At 34.3% G+C, this 25,059-nt stretch overlaps 1 protein-coding gene across 3 annotated transcripts in view; it reads right to left on the bottom strand.

Annotated features, from left to right (window-relative positions):
- Window positions 1–234: 234 nt before the first annotated feature.
- LOC136029964 (guanine nucleotide-binding protein G(I)/G(S)/G(T) subunit beta-1) overlaps window positions 235–25,059 on the bottom strand; it is a 112,472-nt gene continuing 87,647 nt past the window's right edge. For all 3 annotated transcript variants that reach the window (XM_065708520.1, XM_065708522.1, XM_065708521.1), the window contains exons 6-8: window positions 22,488–22,689; window positions 16,339–16,555; window positions 235–1,588 (exon numbers count right to left, since the gene is read on the bottom strand). In XM_065708520.1, coding sequence (XP_065564592.1) covers window positions 1,482–1,588; window positions 16,339–16,555; window positions 22,488–22,689 — 526 coding nt within the window. In that variant the 3' untranslated portion in view covers window positions 235–1,481. The remainder of the gene's footprint in view (window positions 1,589–16,338; window positions 16,556–22,487; window positions 22,690–25,059) is intronic.

The following is a 25,059-nucleotide window of genomic DNA, read 5'->3' as shown; positions in this document are numbered from 1 at the left end:
CGTGGCGGGAGTTAGTATGACTCTCTTATTTGAGCAATGCTTGTTTGTTAACTTTGGTACCGAATCCCCTTAAGATTTGATGTTTACAGTTTTCCCAGGTCTCTGAACCTGAGTGAAAAAAAAAAGATCGCTGCCATCTCTTTCCATTTTACCTATACCAGACTGTATTCACAATATGTTCCTACTTCATTTTAAGGCCTTATGGAGATGCAAACTACCATAAATTTATACCACTTTAAAGACGTATAGCTTTATTGGACGTCAGTTAATTACAAGACAAAACCACAAGACTGTAAGAAGCTAAATTCATATGCCCGCTAATGCCACGGAATCGAAGAAAAAGAAGAAACTTAAAAACCTAATATAGAATAATACAGCTGGAACTAGGGCGCTGCACTCGAAAACAAAATGTAACAGCGCAATATTACACAAGCAAGCTTAACCAGTCAACGGCCTTAAAGCACCTGGTCTCTTTTCTTAGACGGGCATTCAGCTTTAGTACAACCCAATCTTTTTTAAAGGAAAAAATAAAATGACTGTAAAAAAGCACACACTTTTTTAACATTCTAAAATATAGGAGCACTTTCATTAGTTAATCTTTTAATAGAAGAAAATGCCTCTATTATATTAGTTTCAAACCTGAGCCCTGCGCCAAATAGCGCGTTTGAAACTAAAAAAATAAAAACATTTCTTAAATGATCTTTGTGCGATAAAAGAAAAGCAGTTTCAATATCTCTCCTAAAAAAATTAAGGAATAAAAATTAAAGTTGTGCAAGGTTCTACCCTATGGACTAATATTACCGAAATTACCGGATTTAAAAACGAAAGTGCTTCCAGATGGTGACAATAGACAGGAAAGAGAATTATTTTACTCACTCATAAACTACATACATTTTCAGAGTTCAATAAAATCAGGTTTCAAAAATTCCATACAACTTTAAAGCAGAAACAAAAGCAGAAATTGCAAATTATTCTATTCTATAGATTAAAAAAAGGCTAGAGGAATATAAACAGAAGAGCTATATAACACTTGCTAAGTCTAACCAAAGTGAAAAAGTAACAAATTGTGCGCTTTGGTCTCACACAACTTTCTATTTGCGCAATGAACAGAAGAAAAAAAAAAAAAAAACGAAGATCGACCTTCTACAAACAAAGTAAACTGTTTGATTAAGAAGCCAAGAGTTGAAATTCAGATAGAAAGTAAAACAAAAAAGCCCAATTGAAATATTTGACTCACACTCAGCACATAAGGGCAGTGAAATGAAGTTCTTTTGTGCGGCTTTCTAATATCTATGGTCCCAAGCCTTCCGCAAAACGGAGCACAACATCGCACAAAAACTCACTGCACAAGCCGGGCTACTTTTGACAGAGGTGTATCTTAAATAGGCTTGTTTTTGTTCGTTGGCTGAAATAGGCCAATTCTGACTTAATACTATTATACTCGAAAAAAAAATCTTTTTTTTTATGCGTTCTTTATCAGTTTAATTCCAGACTTTGAGGAAGCTGTCCCATGAACCAGTAGCAACGGCCATGCCATCTTCAGTTACACCCAAGCAGCTAACTCGGTTGTCATGCCCAGCCAAAACGCCTAAAAGCAAAAATAAGGTATTAAAATTGATTCGACAGAACAATAAAACCTAGGAAAACAATGTTTGCCCAGTATGAGGACCTAGGTACTAACCCCAAAAACGGTAACAACATAGTTCCTGTTTCCTCTAAAAATGTGTCATCTCCTCTTTTGCAAAACATGAAAAATTTTCAATCGAATATTTGTAGAATTTCTGATCCTTCCCAAACAAACAGAACTTAGAAACAATAGAGAAATTTTCTCAATTCAGTGGAATTCAGTTCAGTGAATATTTTGGCCTTATGTCCAAGGGTAGTCTTCACCACAACGCCAGAAATATACATATATATATATATATATATATATATATATATATATATATATATATATATATATATATATATATATATATATATATATATAAACTTACATTTAATGCGAAAATTAAGACTAAAAATGTTTTTAAAAAAAAACTTTTTAAAATAGCCCTAGCATCCTTATTTCAGCGAAGTTGAAACAGGGCTGACAAATAAAATGATGTGAGATGACAAATTCATTCAAACAAAAAAGAAAAAATAATAATTAAATACAAGTTTTCAAAGCTAATTACTTAGCACATACATACATTAACACATAAAGCTAAATACATAAATGAGGCACTCCCATAAGACCTATCGTAGCATGTACTAAAGCCCTCGCTTCCAATATTGGAAAACGGCTTTGCACAGCTTTCAAACCTTTACTGTATTAAATAAAAAAAACAAGTTTTTTTAACTGAAAGTAACGAGCGACATTAAAACTTAAAACGACCAGAAATTACTTCGTATATGAAAGAGGCTGCTTTCTCATCAACGCCCCGCTCTTTACGCTAAAGTTTGACTCTTTCTCTCAATTCTTCTTTTTAAAACAGTAATAAACTTTAGCGTAAAGAGCGGGGCGTTGATGAGGAAGCAGCCTCTTTCATATACGAAGTAATTTCTGGTCGTTTTAAGTTTTAATGTCGTTCCTTACTTTCAGTTAAAAAAACTTGTTTTTTTTATTTAATTTCTGAACGTTTTTGAATTAATGCATGTTTTGATTTTGGCTCTCCGCAGAGGAATAATTAAAACAAAATTTGCATTTTTTTTTTTGGCTAAATGGCTTTCTCATAATTTTGATCAAATGATTTTGAGAAAAAAAGAGCGGGGAAGGAAGCCTAGTTGCCCTCCGATTTTTTGGTTAATTAAAAAGACAACTAGAATTTTTAATTTTTTACGAGTATTTTTATTAGTAAAAGATTTACGTAACTTATACATTAGCTTACGTAAAGAACTTTTGTATTCTCATATTTTTATTACATATATGAGGGGGCTCGCCCCCTTGTCAGATCCTCGCTCTTTACACTAAAGCTTAAATTTTGTCCCAATTCATTAAGAATGACCCCAGAATCACAAAAGCCGTAGAATAAATAGTTGAAATTACTAGAAATAATTTAGCGTAAAGAGCGAGGTATTAGGAGGAGGTGAGCCCCTCAAATGGGTAATAATTTCTGTTTGTTTTAAGTTTTAATGATGCTCCTTACTTCCAGCTGAAAGAACTTTTTCATATTTATTTTTTCATTGTTTTTTTTTTTTTTTAAATAATGCTAGTAAATCCTGCGCTCCCTTCATGGAGATTTTCTTCCCCCATGACAAATTATCGATGGAAAGTTCCCCCAGCATATCCCCCTCTTCTCAACCCCTCCCCCAACCAAAAACATCCTCCTGAAAACGCCTGTACACTTCCCAATAACCATTGCTATATGTAAGCACTGGTCAAAGTTTGTAACTTGTTGCCCCTCCCACGGGGACTGTGGGGGAGTAAGTCGTCCCCAATGACATAGTTATAAGGTTCTTCGACTACGCTGAATAAAATGGCTATCTCAGAATTTTGATCCGTTGACTTTGGGAAAATAATTAGCGTGGGAGGGGGCCTAAGTGCCCTCCAATTTTTTTGGTCACTTAAAAAGGGCACTAGAACTTTTCATTTCCGTTAGAATGAGCCCTCTTGCAACATTCTAGGACAACTTGGTCGATACGATCACCCCTGAAAAAAAAAAACAAAAAAAAAAACAAGAAAACAAAAAAACAAATAAACACGCATCCGTGATCTGCCTTCTGGCAAAAAATACAAAATTCCACATTTTTGTAGATATGAGCTTGAAACTTCTACAGTAGGGTACTCTGATACGCTGAATCTGATGGTGTGATTTTCGTCAAGATTCTATGACTTCTAGGGGGCGTTTCCCCCTATTTTCTAAAATAACGCAAATTTTCTCAGGCTCGTAACTTTTGATGGGTAAGACTAAACTTGATGAAACTTATATATTCAAAATCAGCATTAAAATGCGATTCTTTTGATGTAGGTATTGGTATCAAAATTCCATTTTTTAGAGTTTTTGTTACTATTGAGCCGGGTCGCTCCTTAATACAGTTCGTTACCACGAACTGTTTGATTTCCGAAACTCCTATAGTACTAATTCAGCAGATTCAGTTAAAAAAACTTAGTAACACAAGTATTTCAGAAAACACAATAGTTAGTAGTTTTGACATTGTTTCCATGTATACGAACATAAATATGGCTATTTTCGAGCAATTATTAAAAAACAAAATAGAAATTATCACTTAATCGAGGTTTCAGTGACAGGAATTGATTGTGAAGTTTTAATGACTCTAGTTAAAATTTGTAATAAGTTTTCAATGTATTTTGAGTTTCGTGATTCCTTTTATCAGCAAATAAATGGATTACCAGTGGGAGCACCATTATTCGGGCTACTAGCAAATATTTATGTGAGAACATTGAAAATTGGGCATTAAATTCTTATTTTGTAAAACACGTCTAGTGAGGCTGCTACATGGATGACGTAATTTCACTTTGGAATTATGGGGAAATTGTACTTTGGGGTTTCTTAGATCATCTTAATACTTACGGTAGAAATTTGCAGTTTACCCTAGAAATTGAAAATAAACTACCGTTTTAGATGTATTAATTATTCACAATACTGTTAAACTGGATTTTACCATCTATAGAAAACCAACGCAAAACAATAGATATTTTCATTTTAATTCATATCACCCCCACAAGTTAAAAGAGCAGTTGTAACTTCTCTAATTGATCATACCCTGAACATTTGCTCCGATTCGTATATAAATGCAGAAATAAATCTTACCAGAAATATTATTTTTGGTAACGGATACCCCATTCCTTTTGTCAATAATATAATTAGCCGTAGACTAAAAAGACATTCCTGTAAAATCGAAGATATTTCACAATATGAGGCTCCTGATAAACCCTCAAATATAATCTATCTTACGTACATCCCAAAAATCAAAACAAAGTTAAAAAATGTTTTCACAAAAAAGTAACCTATATGTTGTTTTCACTAATAATTTTAAAATCACAAATTTGTTAAACTTCGGTAAAGATAAAACCCCAGTTACTCGTCAAAGATCGGTTTATCAAATATCACGCGACTGTGGCAATTACTTTGCTGACAAAATTCATCAGAATCTAGAAAAACGGCTACACCAGCATAAAGAAGACATAGACAAGGCATTAATTTCTAGTAGTCTTAATAACTCCTTTGATTCTGCTTTAGCTTGCCATATATTTAATAATCCCACCCATACAATACTTTTTGAAAAATCTTCTCTCATTAGTAATGATTTGGGGATAAAACAGGTGGTTCGGGAATCAATCGAGATTAGTCTCAAAATAAACAATAATATTTCTTAAATAGGAACTTGGGGGAGAAATCACTAAATTGTTTATACTCAAATCTAATTAAAATGATTTAACAAAACATTTTACTAACCAATTTATAATAGCAATGAACCAGTTACAGCAATGTTACAAAGGCTAGCTGCCAAACAAACAGGATTAGCTTTGAAATCTTATATTTAATTATTTTGTTCTGTTTCTGTTTCGTTTGAATGAATTTATCATCTTATATCGTTTTATTTATGAATTTATCATTTATTATCAATTATTATGAATTTATCCTCATATAGTCTTGGTTGAACTTCGTTGAAGAAGTAAGGATGCTATGGTTGTTTTAAAAAGTTAAAAAAAAAAACATTTTTTGTTTTAATTTTCGCATTTTAATGCAAGTTTATGTATATATATATATATATATATATATATATATATATATATATATATATATATATATATATATATATATATATATATATATATATATATATATTGGTTTTGTGCTGAAGACGGCCCTTGGACATAGGCCCGAAATATTCACTGAATTGAATCCCACTGTCTTGAGAATTCTAAATTGTGTTTGTTTGATATGGAAAGGTAGTGTAATCTCCTTCGCTATTTACTTGTCCTCCCCGCAAAGACAATTTTTTAATAAATCATATTATTTACGAACAATACACACTAGAAGAGGATTAAAAGGAGCAGATTGCAGTCATACTCAAAACCCGTGATTCGCAGCGTAAGGCGCAGGCCTCACAGGTGGGCGTGGCAATATTTTGGTGGGTCATCGACAGGACATGTACCCTTCGGCTGACTATACTATAGAGCCTTAACCTTGAAAAAAAAAAAAAAATTCTTGCAAATGTTACAATGGTATCCATTTAAAGGGCAAAAAAGATACTTGATAGAATAGTAATGACGTTACACATTGTATAAAAGGTGTTGCATACAGAGACAATATTTTCCATAAATATAAAAAATGTCTAGATGACGACACAAAAACAGATACAAAGTTATTGACCTTTTAAGCTCCCTTCAAATGAACAGACGTAAAATTTGAAAAACAAAATTTAAATATCGCAAGGAGGGGATCAGGATTTTAGAATTACCTAGGTGGGGTATAACCCAAAATCGGTTGGAAACCATTGCTCTAAACAGACAGCAACATAAAAACAAGGAATGCTGATAGAAATATAAACCAGGGGAACAGGAAGAGTACGTTCCCCAATTTTCCAAAATTTGATACGGCCATGGAAACGAGAATACATTTGATAGTAAAAAAAATCCGACAGGGAGTATACACTGGATGGAGGCGATGTCGGAGGTAGTTAGGGAAGGTAACGTCGGAGAGGTGGTATATGGTAAGGGTTAGGAAACTAAGTAATAGTCTCCCTACTACTAATTAGTTTTTTTTTGTTGCTGTTGAGAGGCAACCAAAACAAAATCGGCATCAAAAAAATTAAGAGGGAGAAATAAATTTTTAAGCATCTAGGGAGGAAAATTTGTAGTTTTTCTTATTCTTAAATGAAAAAATAGTAATTTTTTATTAAAAATATCACCAAAAAGGTATTTCCCAAAATCTATGGAGAGGAGAAAAAAACTTTTGGAGGTAATGCAGGCCCCTTATCCCCCCAATTGACAGTACTGAAAAAAGCCCCGTATCAGTTTGGTGCCTCTTCCATAATGATAATTGTTCGAAGACAAAAATAGTAATAATTTGTTTAAGGCCAGTAAATAAATTCACAGAATAACCCTTATTGGTAAAATTTGAAAGTATTTCAGCAAAAATGATTCTTTATTCGAATTGTCGTAATTATAGTTTATAGAATAAAACTTTAGCTGAGTTTTTCTATTTCAAACTTAACCTTTAAGAATATAACTAAACTATTTTCTTTTTTCTAATTTATAATACTATTTTCTATTTCTCTATTTTTTATTCACTTTTTTATCGGGTTTATTGATTCTTTGTAGTTCGAAAATATTTGATCTTTATAACTCAAAATCTTAAAATTAGTAATCAAATAATTGCGAAAAAAGTTTATCCTCGACGGATCAAACTTTTTTGAATCGAATAAACGGATTATTTTTTTAACATTCTGTTTTGGTACTTACGAAAGCATGTAGATATATCAATTTCCTTTCAAATGAGCCCTTAAACAGCTTTCTATAATATTCCAATTGCCCATTAGTAGTGAAGAAAAAAAAGAAATAAAGCAAAAAAAAAGAAAAAAGAAAACAAACAAGGACACAATGCAACTTCTGCAAAAAAGCGATTTGCCTTGTTGATCAAGCCAGGGGGTTGTAAGTTACCCGCAGGTTGTTTTTGGTAATGGCAATTCTAATGATACGCTTTTTATTTCGACTCGACAATTTTTTTTTAGGGGTTTCAGGCTATTTTTTGAAATTCCCACAAATCGGTTTTGAAAATAACATTTTACTTTAATCGAGATTATAGCTGTCGTTCATGAATTAGCTACAAATAGCGATTTTTTCTCTCTAGCTAGTTTTTCATTTTTTGTTAATTTTTGTCACTATGGACTGTGGTTCGTTCTTTACTAGGTTGCATCTCCACCAATAGTAGGTAGGAGGGCTACCAATTTAAATTCCTTTATCAGAATACGTAAAATAATATTGATTAACACAAAAGATTAATTATAAATTATATAATTTATCAAAAGTTCCTTTAATACTGTGAAACAATACTGTCATACTGTCCCACATGGAAAAACAATTAACCGATATAAGAGTAAGCTAATGAAAAAGAGAAAACAATAAAAATTTATAAAAGGTTATGAAGGCTTAGATTCGAAAATGAATAAAGCAGTAGGAATTCCTGTATTTTCCGACGTTATCTTACAAAATTGCTCTATGTTGGCTCATGTTATACTATTTAAATTATCCACACGAAAAAGTTAACAAAATCTTAAACTCAGAAAATCTCTATTCTGCGGCATAAAATTGTGCCCTTTATAAAAAAAGAGTTGCCCCCTCCTTTTAAATTAATCAACCAATACCCCCAAGCCAAATTAGAACTTTATTATGTCAAATATATGTACACATTTGCAGGGCAATCGACTCGAAAGCATTACTTTTATGTATAGTTTTTTTTTTCTGATTTTAAACTTACTACTGCTACTACTATTAACAATTGATAGTAGTACCAAGTCACCTGAAGCCGACACAGCTGCATATTGGCATTTTTTCAAAGACCACACTGTTTTGTCTATGACGAAACAAATAAAAGTTCCACATAGGGATAAGTCCTTTTCTTAGAGAGTGAAACAAATATAGATGACATAGTCAGTCACCATCAGCAGTAGAGAAACTAACGTATTAAAACTAAAATAATCATCAGTAGTTTCTCTAATGCTGATGCTGACTGACTATGTCATCGAAATATCTAGAACTTTTGCATATATTTGTTTCACTGCTTAAAGAATGAATAAATGAATGAATGCATTTAATACCCAACAATGGATGGAGCACAAAAAAGAAAAAGAAAAAACACAAGACAATAATTCGTCCGTGACAAACAAAAGAAAACAAACGCCGTCTACTGTGGTGGGACTTGACAGACAAATTATATACAGATTTATTCCCATTTGGAATTCTTATTTGTTTCGACAGGAGCATATCCGAAGATTCACTTTTTCCATCCAAGAAGTTCCAATTTTCCTGAACTTCTTTCTTCTGACCTCTCCCCAACCCACTCAGGAAAGCCTGCTTTTGTTTGGCCCCAGATGGATGGCGGAAAAGCACAATCTTTGGCAATCTATCATAATCCACAATCTCGTTATATCATAATCTAATCGACAATCTATCATAATCCACGCGTTAAAATCGGCCTAGCCATTTTAAGTGTTCCACATTGAACCACATTGTCATAGAGCTCATCTTTTAACGTGCGGTAAATCAATATTTATTCATTGACGACGAGTCAAAAATCATTTAGTTTCAACTTAAAGAGAATAATATACGAGAATGTAGAAGCTTTATAACTTATTCAAAAGATTAAACAATATAAGGACAATTGCCCTTTTCCGACAAATCCAGCAATTGTCGAAATGGTTCCAGTCAAGAGTAACTAAAAATGCGTCCAAGCGACGCATCTCTCTCTCTTCAGATCGAAGTATCGATCCTCTGGATTTGGGCTCAGATACAAATTTTGCAATGAGCCACCCCGAATGGTGGGGACAAGCAGACTAAAGAAAGAGAATACTAGAAACATACCAAGGGAACAATCGATTCTTGGAATAGAGAAAAGGTAGCTAGGAGGGTAAGAAAGTTATTTCTGAGAACGATTCAGAATAAAAATTCTAGTCTCTGCTATTAAAATAGAGATCAAAAGCGTCAAAAACAATTTAGGATGGTGATTCTCTCAGATGAATCCTGGATTATAGCATACTATCGTTCGTTGTATTAGAATATTCTTTTCTGGATCGACTTTATATTTCTTCTATCCGAAATTCGCGGTTATTAAATTACCTATGGATGGTTTTGGGTACCCAACTGCTTGACCGTATCTCAAATAGTAAACTGTACGAAAAATGTGGTTCAGTCCCGTTTTCTAGGGCTATAATGAGAGAGGATGAGATGGCTAGGACACGTCCTGCAGATTAAGAGTGACAGATTGCCAAAGAATGTCCTTGTCCTCCAATCGTCTAGAGCCAAAGGAAAAGCGGGTCATACCCGAATGAGGTGGAAGGAAAGATTTAAGGGAAATAGGAACTTCTTGAGAGGGTGTAAAAACGGAGGCTTTTAACAGACTGGGACGGAGGAGGAGCGTGTATAACTGTTTTGGCCTAATGCGGCTTGGCGCTGCATAGAGTTCTTAGTAGTAGTAGTAATCACGAACTTACCCACCCAAAACATTCTACAGAAATTTCAGGTGCTTTTTGGCTGTTTTTCTTACTACTAATACTATTAAAACTCATTCTAGTATCAATCTACCTAAGTCTTACACAACTGCGTGCGCTCCTTCTCCATCCAATCAGTTTGAATTCACTCTTTATGCTGCTTGAAAAGTCATGATCGGATATGTACTATGTTTTTTTTACTATTACACGATTTTTTTCTGTCAGACCTTGAGAGAATCCACTTAAAACTGAAAATAAAAATCAACTTTTGAAATAGCTAGCAATTAGTGTTGAGTTTGAGGTAGAAGTAGGCAAAAGAATATACAAAGAAAACCATTCAACGTGAAATACCAAAGCAATAGCATTATTACTGGGTTATTTATTATGTATATGCAGTGACTAACCTTGCCATCTTCTTACGTTGATGTTTGTTAAGGTATTTGTTCACTGTAAAACGAGTGATTTTACAACAATCATTGGTAAATACAAACAAGTAGAAACAACAGGGAATTTTTTCTTAAGAAAGCGAGACTTTAACTATAGATGAATAGTTCAACCCTATATCCAAGGGCCGTCCTCAGGAAAACAAATGAAAATATAAAAGAAACTCGCATTGAAATACACCCTTTAAAACTAAAATCTTTTTAATTTTTAGCTTGTCCTGGTTGAACTTCCCTGAAGTATGGATGCTAGAACTGTTTCAAAAATGTTTTATTTGTAATGGTCTTATTTTAAAGTGAGTTTTTGTAATATTTCCCTTTGTTTTGCTGAGGACAGCCCTTGGATATAGGATCGAAATATTCTTTAAGGTTAAGGTTCCACTGTCTTAAGAAAAAAATTCCTGTTGTCTCTACTTGTTGCTTGTATTTATGATGGAAAGGCAGTGCGGTCTTCGTCACTATTGACAATAATTGGAATCGTTAACCTTAACTCTATCCGCTCGCCGAGCCAGACTTATGACGTTAAATAAATTTTTTATTGGAGAGGGATCTAAATTTGCTTAAAAAGACGAGAAAATTATCCTTTTTTCAACAATTATCAACAAATGTTCAGCGTATTTTCCATCTAAAAATTAGGCACATCGAATTTAAAAAATGTAGTTCGGTAGATGGATAAAACTCCATCTCAGCTATGAAATTATATCAAAATTTTCACCTTCCAATATTTATATGGAAACTGAAAATATATTAAAACTATAAAAGAGCAGAAAAATAATACACACAAAATTCTACAAGGAACACAAACCTTAAATGAAACGGTTATGTTTCTTGCGGATAAAATGAAATTCTTATTATTCTTATTGTTCCTTACAGTTATTATTCCTAATTCTTACAGGTACTGAAAAATAATTATCTTCAATAGTAATAATAATATTTAAAAGACGAGCAGTCTTAAGTGTGAAAATCATGTATGCGTGAACCCAAGGTTAAACTTACTAACCCAATAAACATTTCTTGAACTTAATGAAGTTGTATGTATTTTAGTAGTTCCAAATGTATAAAAAGCGAAAATTAAAATATAAGAATTAAGCATACATTTCTAACCGAGATAAACTGAAAATATTTTAAAAGAAGTTGTCATTTAAAGTCATCAGGTTGTCCTATTATAAGTTTTGCCCATGTTTTACCATGAACAAGCTAAGATGTTCTTCTTTTCTTGGGACAGGGTATAGAGGCGGCACATTTTACGGTTGCAAAATATATTCAGATAATAAAGTCACCTAAAATTAAACCGGGAACAAAAAAAAAAGCAAACTAAATGAAGAAATTTTTTTTTAATATGACTCAAATTTTGAATTAAGTTATCCTAGATAGCATTTAAAATACATTCTAAGTTTAGAAATATTATCGATGTCTCTCAGAATTCGACGAGGACGAATTAGAGGAGCAGGGGGAAGGTGGCCTAGAATTCTTAACTTCTATTGGAAAACGATACTTTCAAGGAACTTACACTCCCATCTAAAAACTATATACAAAATAATTATTTAAATGTAGTTTTTTAAATATACAGCCCAATTTGGATCTGTGTCGACCTATGCTCAAACTGAATGTAATAACTTGACTTTAAATAGAATATTTTGACGGTCAGCAAAACCAAACAAAATGTTTATTTATCCTTTTCTTTATAAAATAGCGCTGAATTGAAAATGAGGGCCAACCTCTCACAATGGTACTTACCTCTCACTAGCGAGGTAGAGCCCCCTGCTTAGAAAAACTCCCGTAGGCTATGAACACCTTTAATCCTCCTCCCATTTATGAACATAACAACCACGTTGAAGGCCACTCTACAAACTGCTACAGCCCCCCCTCCCATGATATTTTTTTCTTTAACAAGCCCACTGGTGGCTGATACCTTTCTTTAGTTCTCCATTATCACGAAACTGAAACTTCAAAAGTCTGAGTATCATAATGCGACTAAAACCACGCCTACTTTCCCCAAAATCTTGCAAAAACCGCTTAACTTCCCCAGTTTTAAGCAAAAAAATCAAACTTTTTATCATAAAAATGTAATATCTTTATATTCAACAAATTAATAATATCCTTTAGCTTATGCTAAGCAATTTTTAGTGGGCTAATTTGTTTTTTATCTTGAACAATTTTTGTCTGCTGATGGCTTACGAATTGCTCTACTACCCACTATTAAAAGTGGGTACTACCCTACTCTCTACTACCCTACTCTCTTAAAAACCGTCAATCAACTATAGTCCAAACATATCAAAAAATAAATCATTTTTAAATCCCAAATAAAATCCCAACAAGAAAATAATGTATGTTCCTTTTGGCACAGGCTTATTTTCTTCCCTTAGAAATGCTTGTTTCTCTTCTAGGGAAAAGCTTTAGCTTGGATAGAACCGACTGAAGCCAAGCAGAAATAAGAAGGTTTCCCCAGAAATCGATAAAATTATGCTCTCTTGCGACGATTAAGATTAAACACTTAGCAACCGCTAAACAATAGGATTTATTAAATGATCAAATTACCAAGGTACACAAGGAAATATCAATGCTCAATTCAAAGTTTATACATTGGAGGATCTTATGATGATTGTATGTATACTAGCCAGGGAGCCTTTCGAAGGACAGACACACCCTTTAACGCGGACGGGAGAAAAACATTTTACCCCCTCCCGCAAAAGAAAACATTTCCTGAAGGTTTCAGATAGAGCTCCACGCCATGAAACAAAAAAGGACGGATTTATCAAACCTATTGATAAAATTCTTCTCCTTTTAAGGAAACCTAATTACTGTATAAAATATCTACAATGGCAAGCAAGTCATGGTATGGATGCCGCCAGAGGATTACTTCGTCATAGGAAACAAGAAGACATTTTTAAAATGTATCAAAAGAGTAAATTGAGGAATTTTCCGACTCAAATCCAGGTAAAAAAAACTCCTGGTAGCACTAGCCGACAGTTTATGGTCACCAGCATAAAGGTACCATGTGACCAACATATCAAATTGTAAATTATCGACCAAGATTTATAGCAAAAATAATGATCGGTCGGAAGTGCAAATAAAGGCGTCTTTTCTACATTTTGTACTTAGTTAACAAATAATAAGACCCTGAACTGGGTCAAACAGTTCTTTCTCCATTTCTCAAAGTTTCCCTTTTGACCATACAACAAAATGTTCATTATTCAAAGCTTTATTTGACACAGAACCAAAAGTAGGACTGAAATACAGCGTTGCCAACGCTTTGAAATAAACTGTACCAGTTTCCCGACTAAAATTGCACCACATGAGATTAATTCGTACCAGCAGGCTAAAAATTTGCCATAACAAGAAGAAAATTTTCGATAAACTAATACTTGAACAGATACACAAGTCAGAAAGGAGCAAGTAAAACCAAAATGTACCGGCAAATTTGAATTGTACCAAAAAATTTCGAATTGTGCCGCATTGGCAACGCTGCTCTGATCTACTCACATTCCTATGGATATGCTTGAAAAACGGGTATTAAACTCGAAACTTTTCGAAAAAAAAAAAATCCATTCTCAGTCGCATGTGAAGAAGTTACCTACAGGTCGCTTCTTCAGTTGATTTTAAAACTATATTTTTCTAGTCCAACCTTTCTAACGGGCAGAAAAAAAAAGAATCTTTGCAACACAAAAAAACAAATCCAAGCAATTTATCCACTTCTACAAGAACTACAACACCGTTAAGCTGCCTGGGGCAACCGGCATAATGAACGCTGTCACTCTATCCGGCTAATAACTTGTCCTCTGAGGGGCTCACTAAAAGTTTTCTAGAGACTCAATCGTTATACATCCTGAGAATATATCCAAACCGTCTAAACGACTCCTTTGTGACATCAGTTTCTGGCAAGCCTGAATGTTTTCCAACTTTTCAGATCGCACTTGCGAAATACAATCATCAGTTGTTAGAAATATGGATTTTTGGCAAGTCCTTGGAAGCAATCTTAAGATTGCTAAGCTGGGATTGATTTCGGGAGAAGCAAAATAATCTTTTCCTTTTTGAAAGGGTGGGGGAGGGATTGTTACGGAAATATTTTGCGACCACTGAGCGATCAAAAACTATATAAACTATCAAAGCAATTTCAAAAGGATTGGATCCGATTCCCTCAAACTACACCATTGGCTGCACCATTGTAAGTAAGCAAGACATTGTGCAGTTAGAAGTCGAGGGTCTGAGCCCCTTAAACCCCTTTCTTTGATGTGGCACCGCAAGCTAGCTAGAGAGTGACATACTACAGTTTCACATCAATGGGCCTGAGACCCCCCTAAAACGACTCCCTTCGCTATGCTACAAAAAATCAACTGAAGACTGATATACTACCCCTATACACTAAGGATCTGAGTCCTTCAAAATGCTCCCTTGGCTCTACCACCACAAGCCCGTTGGAGAACGGTATATTAAAGCTGGACATTAGCAGGTCTAGGTCCCTAAAAATCCCCCTCGACTATAGCACTGCAAGCGAGCTATAAATCGACATATTGCAATTAGAAACTTGAGGGTCGCAGACCTTCAAAACTCACCCCTGGCTTTACCACTGCAAGCCAGCAAGACATAGACATAGAACAGCTAGACAATGAGGGATCTGACCCTCCTCCTCCCAAAAAACCTCCCTTGGCTATGCCACTGCAAGCCAGTTATGCACTAACGAACAAGTAAAGTAGGGAATTTAGAAAAAAAATATTGTTTTTGAGGCACTGATGCTTCTGGATAGTTTCTCAATTGCTAATTAATCTGGCAAAATTTTAACTAGAAGAAAGTGATTCAGTTTCATTTTTTTAAACTTCAGGAACTAATATCCGGATATGAACAAAAGTAAACTTTAGCAGTTTCTTATACAGGTGGAACTTGAAATAAAACATCTGACAAATGAGGCAAAGATAGGACAAACGGCAATGGAAGAAAGACAGAAATGGATGACAAATAAGGTTTTAAAAGAAACGAATGGCAAAACGGCTAGAAAAAAAAGCAACAATAGATAAACCCATCAAAACAATTCAAAAATGAATTTGCAGTTAAATTCACTTTAAAGACATGAAAACCGAAAAAAAGATGAGTAAAAAACTGCAGTTTGTTAAATTTAGGAATTGTAATTTTTAGCAATTTTTCTTACCAATATAGAAAATTCATCGTTCTATATATATATATATATATATATATAGTATATAGTAATATATATATAGTAATATATATATATATATATATATATATAGTAATATATATATATATATATAGTAATATAGTAATATATATATATATATATATAGATTAAAATCATATATATATATATATATATATATATATATATATATATATATATATATATATATATATATATATATATATATATATATATATATATATATATATATATATATATATATATATATATATATATAGATTGACGAGAGACAGCAATGAAAAATTAATTGATGGATTTCAATAAATCTAAATCAAGATACATACATGTACGAAAATAGAAACGCAGAAAATTAAAATAAGTGTAACAACCAATAGCTAATGACACAATTAGGCTCTGCTAATGAAACAAATGATTAGGCATAAATTATATGCACTAAAAGTGGTTTTAATGTAACTGAATTTAATTTCTTTTTAGGGGGGAGGGGAGGTAACAACACTCATGGGTGCTATAGCACCTTGGCTTATTATTTTCCATGCTGCTTCGCTACAAACAGTTAGTTAAAATTCATACCAGCTCGTTCGGTTCTCATAGAATCCCAAATGTTGCAATTGAAGTCATCATAGCCAGCAAGCAACAGTCTGCCAGATTTTGAAAATGCCACAGATGTAATACCACAGATAATGTTGTCGTGGCTGTACATTGCCAGCTCTTGATCTGCACGAATGTCAAAAAGCCGACAGGTGGCATCATCTGAGCCAGTTGCAAAGGCGCAGCCATTCGGGAAAAACTAAAATAAACATAGTAACGGTTAATCATAATTACTTATAGCGACATACCCCCTCCTCAAAGGATTGAACTTTGTACACCTATTCAATTACTAGTAATAATCATTCTCATCGCATGGAAGGATGATCGTAGAAAGCTATGGGCTAGCAACTTCTGAGAATTAGTACTCTTTTAAGCGGCACAGCCAACCGGACGGGTGAACTTGGACCTAAATTAAAACCCAGGTTCTGTAAATGTGACTCTAGCCTGTTAATATTATCTTGGAGATTAGTTGTGCCTACTGAGAATATTATTCCATATATAATTTAGGGCCATTAGCTATTTTCTGATGTGCTTACAATGCCTCCAAATTTCCCTCCTTATCTTGGATTTTGAGATGCTAGTATCCACTTTCAAGTTTATCTAGAGTTTTTAGAGTTGGTAGATGAATTAATGACGTAACTACTTTCAAAGGCCTTTTCTCATCGAACAAGAGCTAAGAGCTCATATGGCACTTGTGACGAGGCGAGAAGAGCTAAGAGCCAAGAGTTCATATGGTATGAGCTCTAACAAAATTCTATGAATCAATAGATTGATATAAAAAGGAAAATAAGAGGCTTAATGCCGGTCAGGATTTAAAATAAGAGCTCTGAGTCACGATGTCCTTCTAAATATCAAAATTCATTAAGATCCGATCACCCACTCGTAAGTCCTAATACCTAATACCTAATACCTAATAGTCCTAATACCTAATTTTTTCTAATATTTCCTCTCCCTTTAGCCCCCCAGATGGTCGAATCTGGGAAAACGACTTTATCAAGTCAAATTGTACAGCTCCCTGACACGCCTACCAATTTTCATCGTCCTAGCACGTCCAGAAGCACCAAACTCGCCAAATCACTGAGCCCCTCCCCCCAACTCCTCCAGAGAGAGCAAATCCAGTATGATTCTGTCAATCATGTATCAAGGACATTTGTTTATTCTATCCACCAAGCTTCATCCCGATTCCTCCACTCAAAGTGTTTTTCCAAGATTTCCCCCTCAAACTCCCCCCAATGTCAAAAGATCTGGTCGGGATTTGAAATAAGAGCTCTGAGACATGAATTCCTTCTGAAAATCAAATTTAATTAAGATCCGATCATCTATTCGTAAGATGAAAATACCCCAATTTTCACGTTTTCCAAGAATTCTGGTTTCCCCCTCCAACTCCCCCCAATGTCAAAGGATCTGGTCGGAATTTAAAATTAGAACTTTAAAGCACAAGATCCTTCTAAATATCAAATTTCATTAAGATCTGGTCACCCTTTCGTAAGTTACAAATACCTCAATTTTTAAAATTACCCCACCCCCCAATTCCACCAAAGAGAGCAGTTCCGGTCCGGTTATGTCAGTCACGTATCTTAGACAGGTTTCTATTCTTCCCATCCAGTTTCATCCTGATCTCACCGCTTTTAAGTATTTTCTAAGATTTCCGGTCCCCCCAACTGCCCCCCCCCCAATTACGCTTGATCCGGTTGAGATTTAAAATAAGAGATCTGAGTTACGAGGTCCTTCTAAATATGAAGTTTCATGAAGATCCGATCACTCCTTCGTAAGTTAAAAATACGTAATTTTTTCTTATTTTTCAGAATTACCCCCCCCCCCCCTATTAGAGCGGATCCGTTCCAATTATGTAAATCACGTATGTAAGACTTCTGATTATTTTTCCCACCAAGTTTCATCCCGATCCATCCAATCTAAGCGTTTTCCATGATTTTAGGTTCCCCCACCCAAAACTTCCCCCAATGTCACCAGATCCGGTCAGGATTTCAAATAAGAGCTTTGAGACACGGTATCCTTCTAAATATCAAATTTCATTGAGATCCGATTACCCGTTCGTAAGTTAAAAATACCTCATTTTTTCTAATTTTCAGAATTAACCCCTCCCCCAACTACCCCAAAGAGAGCGGATCCATTCCGGTTATGTCAATCATGTATCTAGGACTTGTGTTTATTTTTCCCACCTAGTTTCATCCCGATCCCTCCACTCTAAGTGTTTTCCCAAGTTTTAGCTTTCCCCCTCCCTAATCCCCCCCCCAATGTCACCAGATCCGGTTGGGATTTAAAATAAGAGCTCTAAGACACGATATCCTTCTAAACATCAAATTTCATTGAGATCCGATCACCCGTTCGTAAGTTAAAAATACCTCATTTTTTCTAATTTTTCAGAATTACGCCCCCCCCCCCAACTACCCCAAAGAGAGCGGATCCGTTCCGATTATGTCAATCATGTATCTGGGACTTGTGCTTATTTTTCCCATCAAGTTTCATCCCGATCCCTCCACTCTAAGTGTTTTCCAAGATTTTAGGTTTCCCCCCTCCAACTCCCCCAAATGCCATCAGATCCGGTCGGGAGTTTACAGCTCTGGGACACAATATCATTCCAAACATCAAATATCATTAAGATCCCATCACCCGCTCATAAGTTAAAAATACTTCATTTTTTCAATATTTTTCCGAATTAACCGGCGCCCCACTCCCCCCCCCAGATGGTCAAAAACAGGAAAACGACTATTTCTAATTTAATCTGGTCTGGTCTCTGATACGGTTGCCAAATTTCATCGTCCAAGCTTACCTGGAAGTACCTAAAGTAGCAAAACCGGGACCGACAGACAGACCGACAGACCGACAGAATTTGCGGTTGCTATATGTCACTTGGTTAATACCAAGTGCCATAAAAACACTACTACGATGCCATCCTTCACACGATTGTGTCCGGTCATCAAGAGTCTCTAGCAGATAAGTTGGTTCTTATTTAGATAGAGAGAATACACTTTTGGCTAATATTTGGGTTAATTTCGGCTTAGGAGGGGAGACAGAGGGGGCACTTTCCCCGGGCGCAGAAATTTTTGGGGCGCTAAATTTCAAAAAATAACACAAAGGTTAAAATCATTTTGTAATTTTTGAAATTTTATTTTGCTAAAATAAAGTAGTAAGTAGATTGGCATTAAAAATCCGAAATTTTCATTTTTCCCATATCTTCACCACTATTCCTTGAAAATAAAAGTAAGCGGATTGAATTTAATTAATTTTAACGTTTGCGATATTTTGTATTCAAACCTGTTCGTATTTTACAAGATCTCTATATAAATAATAACTTTAAGAGGCTAAAATAAAAAAAAGTCAAAGAAAAAAAATTAAGAGAGGTTACACAAAGTTAAGAAAAGTCAAAATACAGGAAGTGCCTTTTTTTCACAAATGCTGTTTGGTCAAAGTCGTCTTGTCAAACTTTTTGAAGTCACTAATTACAAATATGAAAATGAAATTGTCATTATACTTTAATAAAACAAAACACAGCATACACCATATATACCTGATAAATGGCTCCCATCCCAGGTTGTACCTAAGGATTTGTTTGCTTAACCATTAATTAACTCAGTACTATTGACTAAGAAAAAACTTATTAGTTACCTGCTTATTTTACTGACCACTCCGCATGGAATGAAAAGTTGTAGAAAAACTTTAAGGGGATCCATTAGATCGGATATTGAAAGATTATAGTAATTTTTCCATGGTAAACAAGGATCGGAGGACAATCAGCCCCCTTCCCGTGCCCATCCTGCCTTTGAGCAATACTGACCCCCAGTAGCTCCTGATAGCATCGTATTAAAATTTTGAGATAACTATTTCATTCCAACTGTCTAAAAATGCACCAGAAGGGATACGAACCACACAGGCCCCTTGAGCAAGGGCCTCAACTATTACGGTTGACCCAATCCTCACAAATACATTTTAGCAGAAAATGTGGTCACTTCGCGCCTTATTAAAACCACATCCTTACAGGGAATTTAAGTCTGGAAGATTCGAGGTACAAATTGGGCACTTGACCTTTTCCACCCATCTTTTCACCCCCAAATTTCGGATAAAGGTAGGCATGTGGCACCCTGCTTACACCGTAACTATAAACGATATTATATCTCAGTGGAAAACAAGCTACGGACTAATTTGGTGCGAAAATGAGCTAATAAAAGATCTCAACCCCAAACTGGCCAGCCATGATAAAACAAAGAGAAAAATCTTAACAAAAAATAACAAACAGAACAACGGGTCTACGGCCAGGAAGAGAAAAGACGACAGACACAGTCGTTGTTTGTGCTCTTGTTGTCCTGAGCCAAGCAATGATTCAGTGCGATTGTACAAATCTAAGTTGTGATTTGGGGCAAAAACAAGCACAGTCATGAATCAATAGTGTCCGTACAAAGTAGTTAATGTCAAGACTTAAAGCAGAACAAGCAAAGTCAGTTTGTAACTATTGCGCTAGTAGCTAGCACCAAAAACCTTCCTACCTCAATAGCCAATATCTTCCTCAGTTTGTGATAGAAAATCGCAATTACCTTCGAGGCGGAAACCTTTTTTGCTGAGTATCTCTTTCAATTTTTTCTTAATTTTGTGTGTTTTTTCTATGCGCCTTTTAATCTTCGAAAAAAAAAATCCTGATAAAACTGAATACTCTTTGACAGAGAAAATAAGCAACAAATTTGATGCATAAAATTCCTAGGTTTTGCATCCCCTTTCTTAAGATAAGGCGAATTCGAATCTTCAAATTCAAAATAAATTTCCAAAATTCTCCGCACAAAAAAAAAGTTGGTTTTAGAATATATAGCTACCATTCTTAGTTTCATTAAAAACTGAAAAAAACGGCGAATTCCCCCCCCCCCCCCTCTGGATTTGGGAAAATAATGTTTTCTTCCCAGTAAATTTACGTAAATTGTCGCCACCGGTTGCGACCTTAGGTTCACACACAAGAAGTTGGTGCGATAGGCAATTTTCGTCGGCAATTGGCAATCTAGGTTGCCTTGTTGTTCACACAGGATTTTCGTATCGGTCGATTTTTACCCGCAAAAAATTTGAAATTAAAGCATGTGAGAATTTTATTTATTCTTTACCTGAAAATCCTGTTGTCCTGGATACCCCCTCCTATGCTTTTAGCAGCAGCACTGAGTTTTTGTGACCTTTTACTTTCTTTTCATATATTATAGAATTAAACTGAACAGTCATTATCAGCTTCTCAATAATATTATCAGTATCTTCCATTATGTTGCTGTTGCGCGCAGAAAATCGCTATGAAAATTACTTCGTCGCCTGATTAAAGTTGAATTTTTTCAACTCTGCGAAGTTGCTCAACGGAGCAACTCAGAGAGACGCATTACGATTCTTTGGTTTGTTTTTACCTTTTTTATCTTTTCTTTTTTAAACTTGTTTATAAAATACCATCCTTTTGGTACACAACTTTATTTAACTGATAATATACTTGATCAAAGAAAAACAAGTTTTGGTTGTTAACATATAGGAATATAAATGAGTCTTTTTCTTTCGTTTATATATGAAAGCATTCACGATGGAAGTTTTCGACACAATCAGAAGTGGTGGAAATAAATTACATCATAAGCACGCAAAAGCCCTGTTCGATACAGTAGTCAGTTTCACAAGGTGTACCCACAGCAGCTATGATACATGTGAAGATGGGGGCGAGGGGGAAGGGTACGGAAATGGTCCGAAGAACCATACCTCAGACAAATTTGGGCCGAAAGATGAAGTTTCATAGCACAAATAACTCATCCGCTCTCTAAAAAACTGTCCTACCCCGAGCATATCCTAAGGGTCAAACTCGTGTTTTGACTTACAATCGCAACAACTTACTAATAACTGGTTACACTGGTAAAAAAAAAGGAAAAAAAAAAGAAAAAAAGATTAAGGACGTTCGATACCGTAATCTCATTTAGCAATTCTCAGCATCGGTCATTACCAAAATGTATTATTAAAATTCTGAGGGGGGATATTTTCCCCTTTTTTCGATTGTTTTCACGATAATGCAAAAAAATAATGCCAAAACGTATTATAAAAATTCTGAGGCGGGATATTTTGCACTTTTTCGATAGTTTTAATGAGAATAGCAAAAAAAAAGTCCCACTTACTCCGATCGCATTAATATCCGACTCATGTCCTGTGAAAGTTTGCTTGCAGAGTCCCTCACGGATATCCCACAGCTTAGCAGATGCATCACAAGCCCCAGACACAAATGTTCTCATGTCTGGTGCCACCGACAGCGACATAACATCCCCGGTATGTCCTGTGAACGAGGTCACTTGTTGACCCGTCTCTATATCCCATAAAGCACTATAAAGAAGAAAGGTTAAAAGCAATCTAACGTTAGAAGCAGCTATACACCTAAGAGGGGATGGGGGATGCCCCAACGGTTCTATTGACAGAAATATAAAATGTTCTCCATGCCCAGTGAAGAAGAAGAAATATAAAAATATAGAGAACTCGACTTTATATAACAAATTCGCCAAAAGAGATAAACACATATCCCTATGTCCAAAACAAAAAACGCATCTGACAAAAATATATTTACTAAAATATTTTGGGAGAATTATATGAAACTAGGAAACAGGGGAGGGATCCGTCCCCTTTTTGAACATTCTAATCATGTATATAAAATTAGGAGTATCACATTCCCTCTGTCCCATAGGGCACTATAAAAAGGAAAGCAAGAATCAATGCTATTTAATGTTAGTATAGCATCAAAGTTAGGTTACTAAGAGGGCCCACTCTCCCTTTACGACACTCACAACGACATGGTATGTGACAGCATTTTGAGACAGAGACCAGGTCATAAGCTGACCCTTCCCTATATCCCGTGGGCTATTACAATATATATAAATATATATATATATATATATATATTTATATATATGTATATATATGTATATATATATATATATATATATATATATATATATATATATATATATATATATATATATATATATATTGTTGTACTTCATTCAAGCAGAAGATCTATTTTGCAAGGTTTCACTTTTATAACACACATGTTAATCACCAATGCAACAGCACAAACACATTAAAAAAAAAAGAGACAGAAGGAGAAAAAAAAAAGGAAAAAAAAGGGAGACAGAAGGAGAAAAGGAAGACTGTTTTCCTAAATTAGTGATTAACATAGACCAGCACTTGAATGGGCCTTAACCCTACTCATCCATACAATCACATAGGTCAAACAGCATAGCCATACATAATCAACCATAAAGAATAATCTATGGACAGGCAGTCATGTCGTCAATAAGTATAAGTCGTCATTTACCAAACAATAAAAACAGTAAAGACAAATAATTCAGAGGCAACAACCCAACACAAGGGCTCATCAGGAGAATACACTTGCCTTTAGGGTTTCGGCACTTTAATATATATATATATATATATATATATATATATATATATATATATATATATATATATATATATATTATAAATATTGACCAATGTTAGTGTCAAAGTGCTGTCGATGAAGAGGACTTTTTGTTCGTCGATCATTCCCTAAATGATCGACGAACAAGGCCACCTGTTGACCCGTCTCTATCCAATCATGCACTAAAAAAAGACAAACGGTTAAATTATCTAAGGTTAGTATCAGAATCATGTCGCTAAGGGGGACCTCTTCCTTTATTTGGAAAATACTCGAGTATTGATCCGTCCACGAGAAAGAGAAAGAGTAAGACCTAGAGACTTGATATCTTAACCGTCTGTCTTCCAAAAATAAAGGTTAGCTCTTTCAAAAAGGAATATACCAACAGCTAGTAAAAAAAATAAAAGAAAAACTAAAAAACTAAAATAGAGAAAACAATTAAAAAAGAAAAAATAAAAGAAAAGAAGAAACTTAAAAAAAAACTAAAAAAAAAAATAAAAATAAGGAAAACTTAAAAAAAGAAAAAAAAGAAAAAACTAAAAAAAAAGAAAATTAACGACAAAGACAAAAACTAAAGAAAAAGATAAAAACGAAAAAAGAAGAAAAACTAAAAAAAAATATGTAAAAACTAAAAAGAAAAAAAAACAACTAAAAAATAGCAAAAAAAATAAAAAAAAATATGAAACAATAAAAAAAAACTAAAAAAGAAAAGAAAACTAGAAAAGAAAAAACTAAAAAAAGAAAAGCTAATACAAAACTAGTTTAAAATAAATAGACGATACATATAGATGAATTATTATAGCATATTAATTTAATAGACGAGGATAATATTGAGGTATAGTTACTTTAAGGAATGAAAATAATTAATAACAAATACTTTATGAAGGGAATTCATTATAAGGGATGCAAAGAAAAGTTTACAAAAGTAAAATTAAGATTAGACAGATGACTTGAGACAATCATATGGTCTAGAGCAATCATTATTATTATTTTTTTTTTGTTAATATTGGTGTTTAATCCTTCAACTTAAATTAAGATAAAAAGTGTTTTCTGCAAAAGTCCTTCTTGTGAATATTTTGAAACACTTTCTAGGTAGTCCCTTATCCCCCATTATATTAAAGTCACAACAGCAGGACGAAGGAGGGGACTAATTTTAAACATGGCAACATAAAAATTAAATAATCATTACTCAAAGTTTCTAGAAGGATAATTGCTTATTCTTTGAAAATATTTCGGCCATCTTAAACACTTCTGACACAGTTTCACTGATACAACCCTAATAA

Source organism: Artemia franciscana, chromosome 8 (genome assembly GCF_032884065.1).
Source record: "Artemia franciscana chromosome 8, ASM3288406v1, whole genome shotgun sequence".
In the NCBI taxonomy this organism is placed as follows: Eukaryota; Metazoa; Arthropoda; class Branchiopoda; order Anostraca; family Artemiidae; genus Artemia; species Artemia franciscana.
Note: the sequence above shows the minus strand (reverse complement) of the source record. Positions and strands in the feature narration are given on the sequence as shown.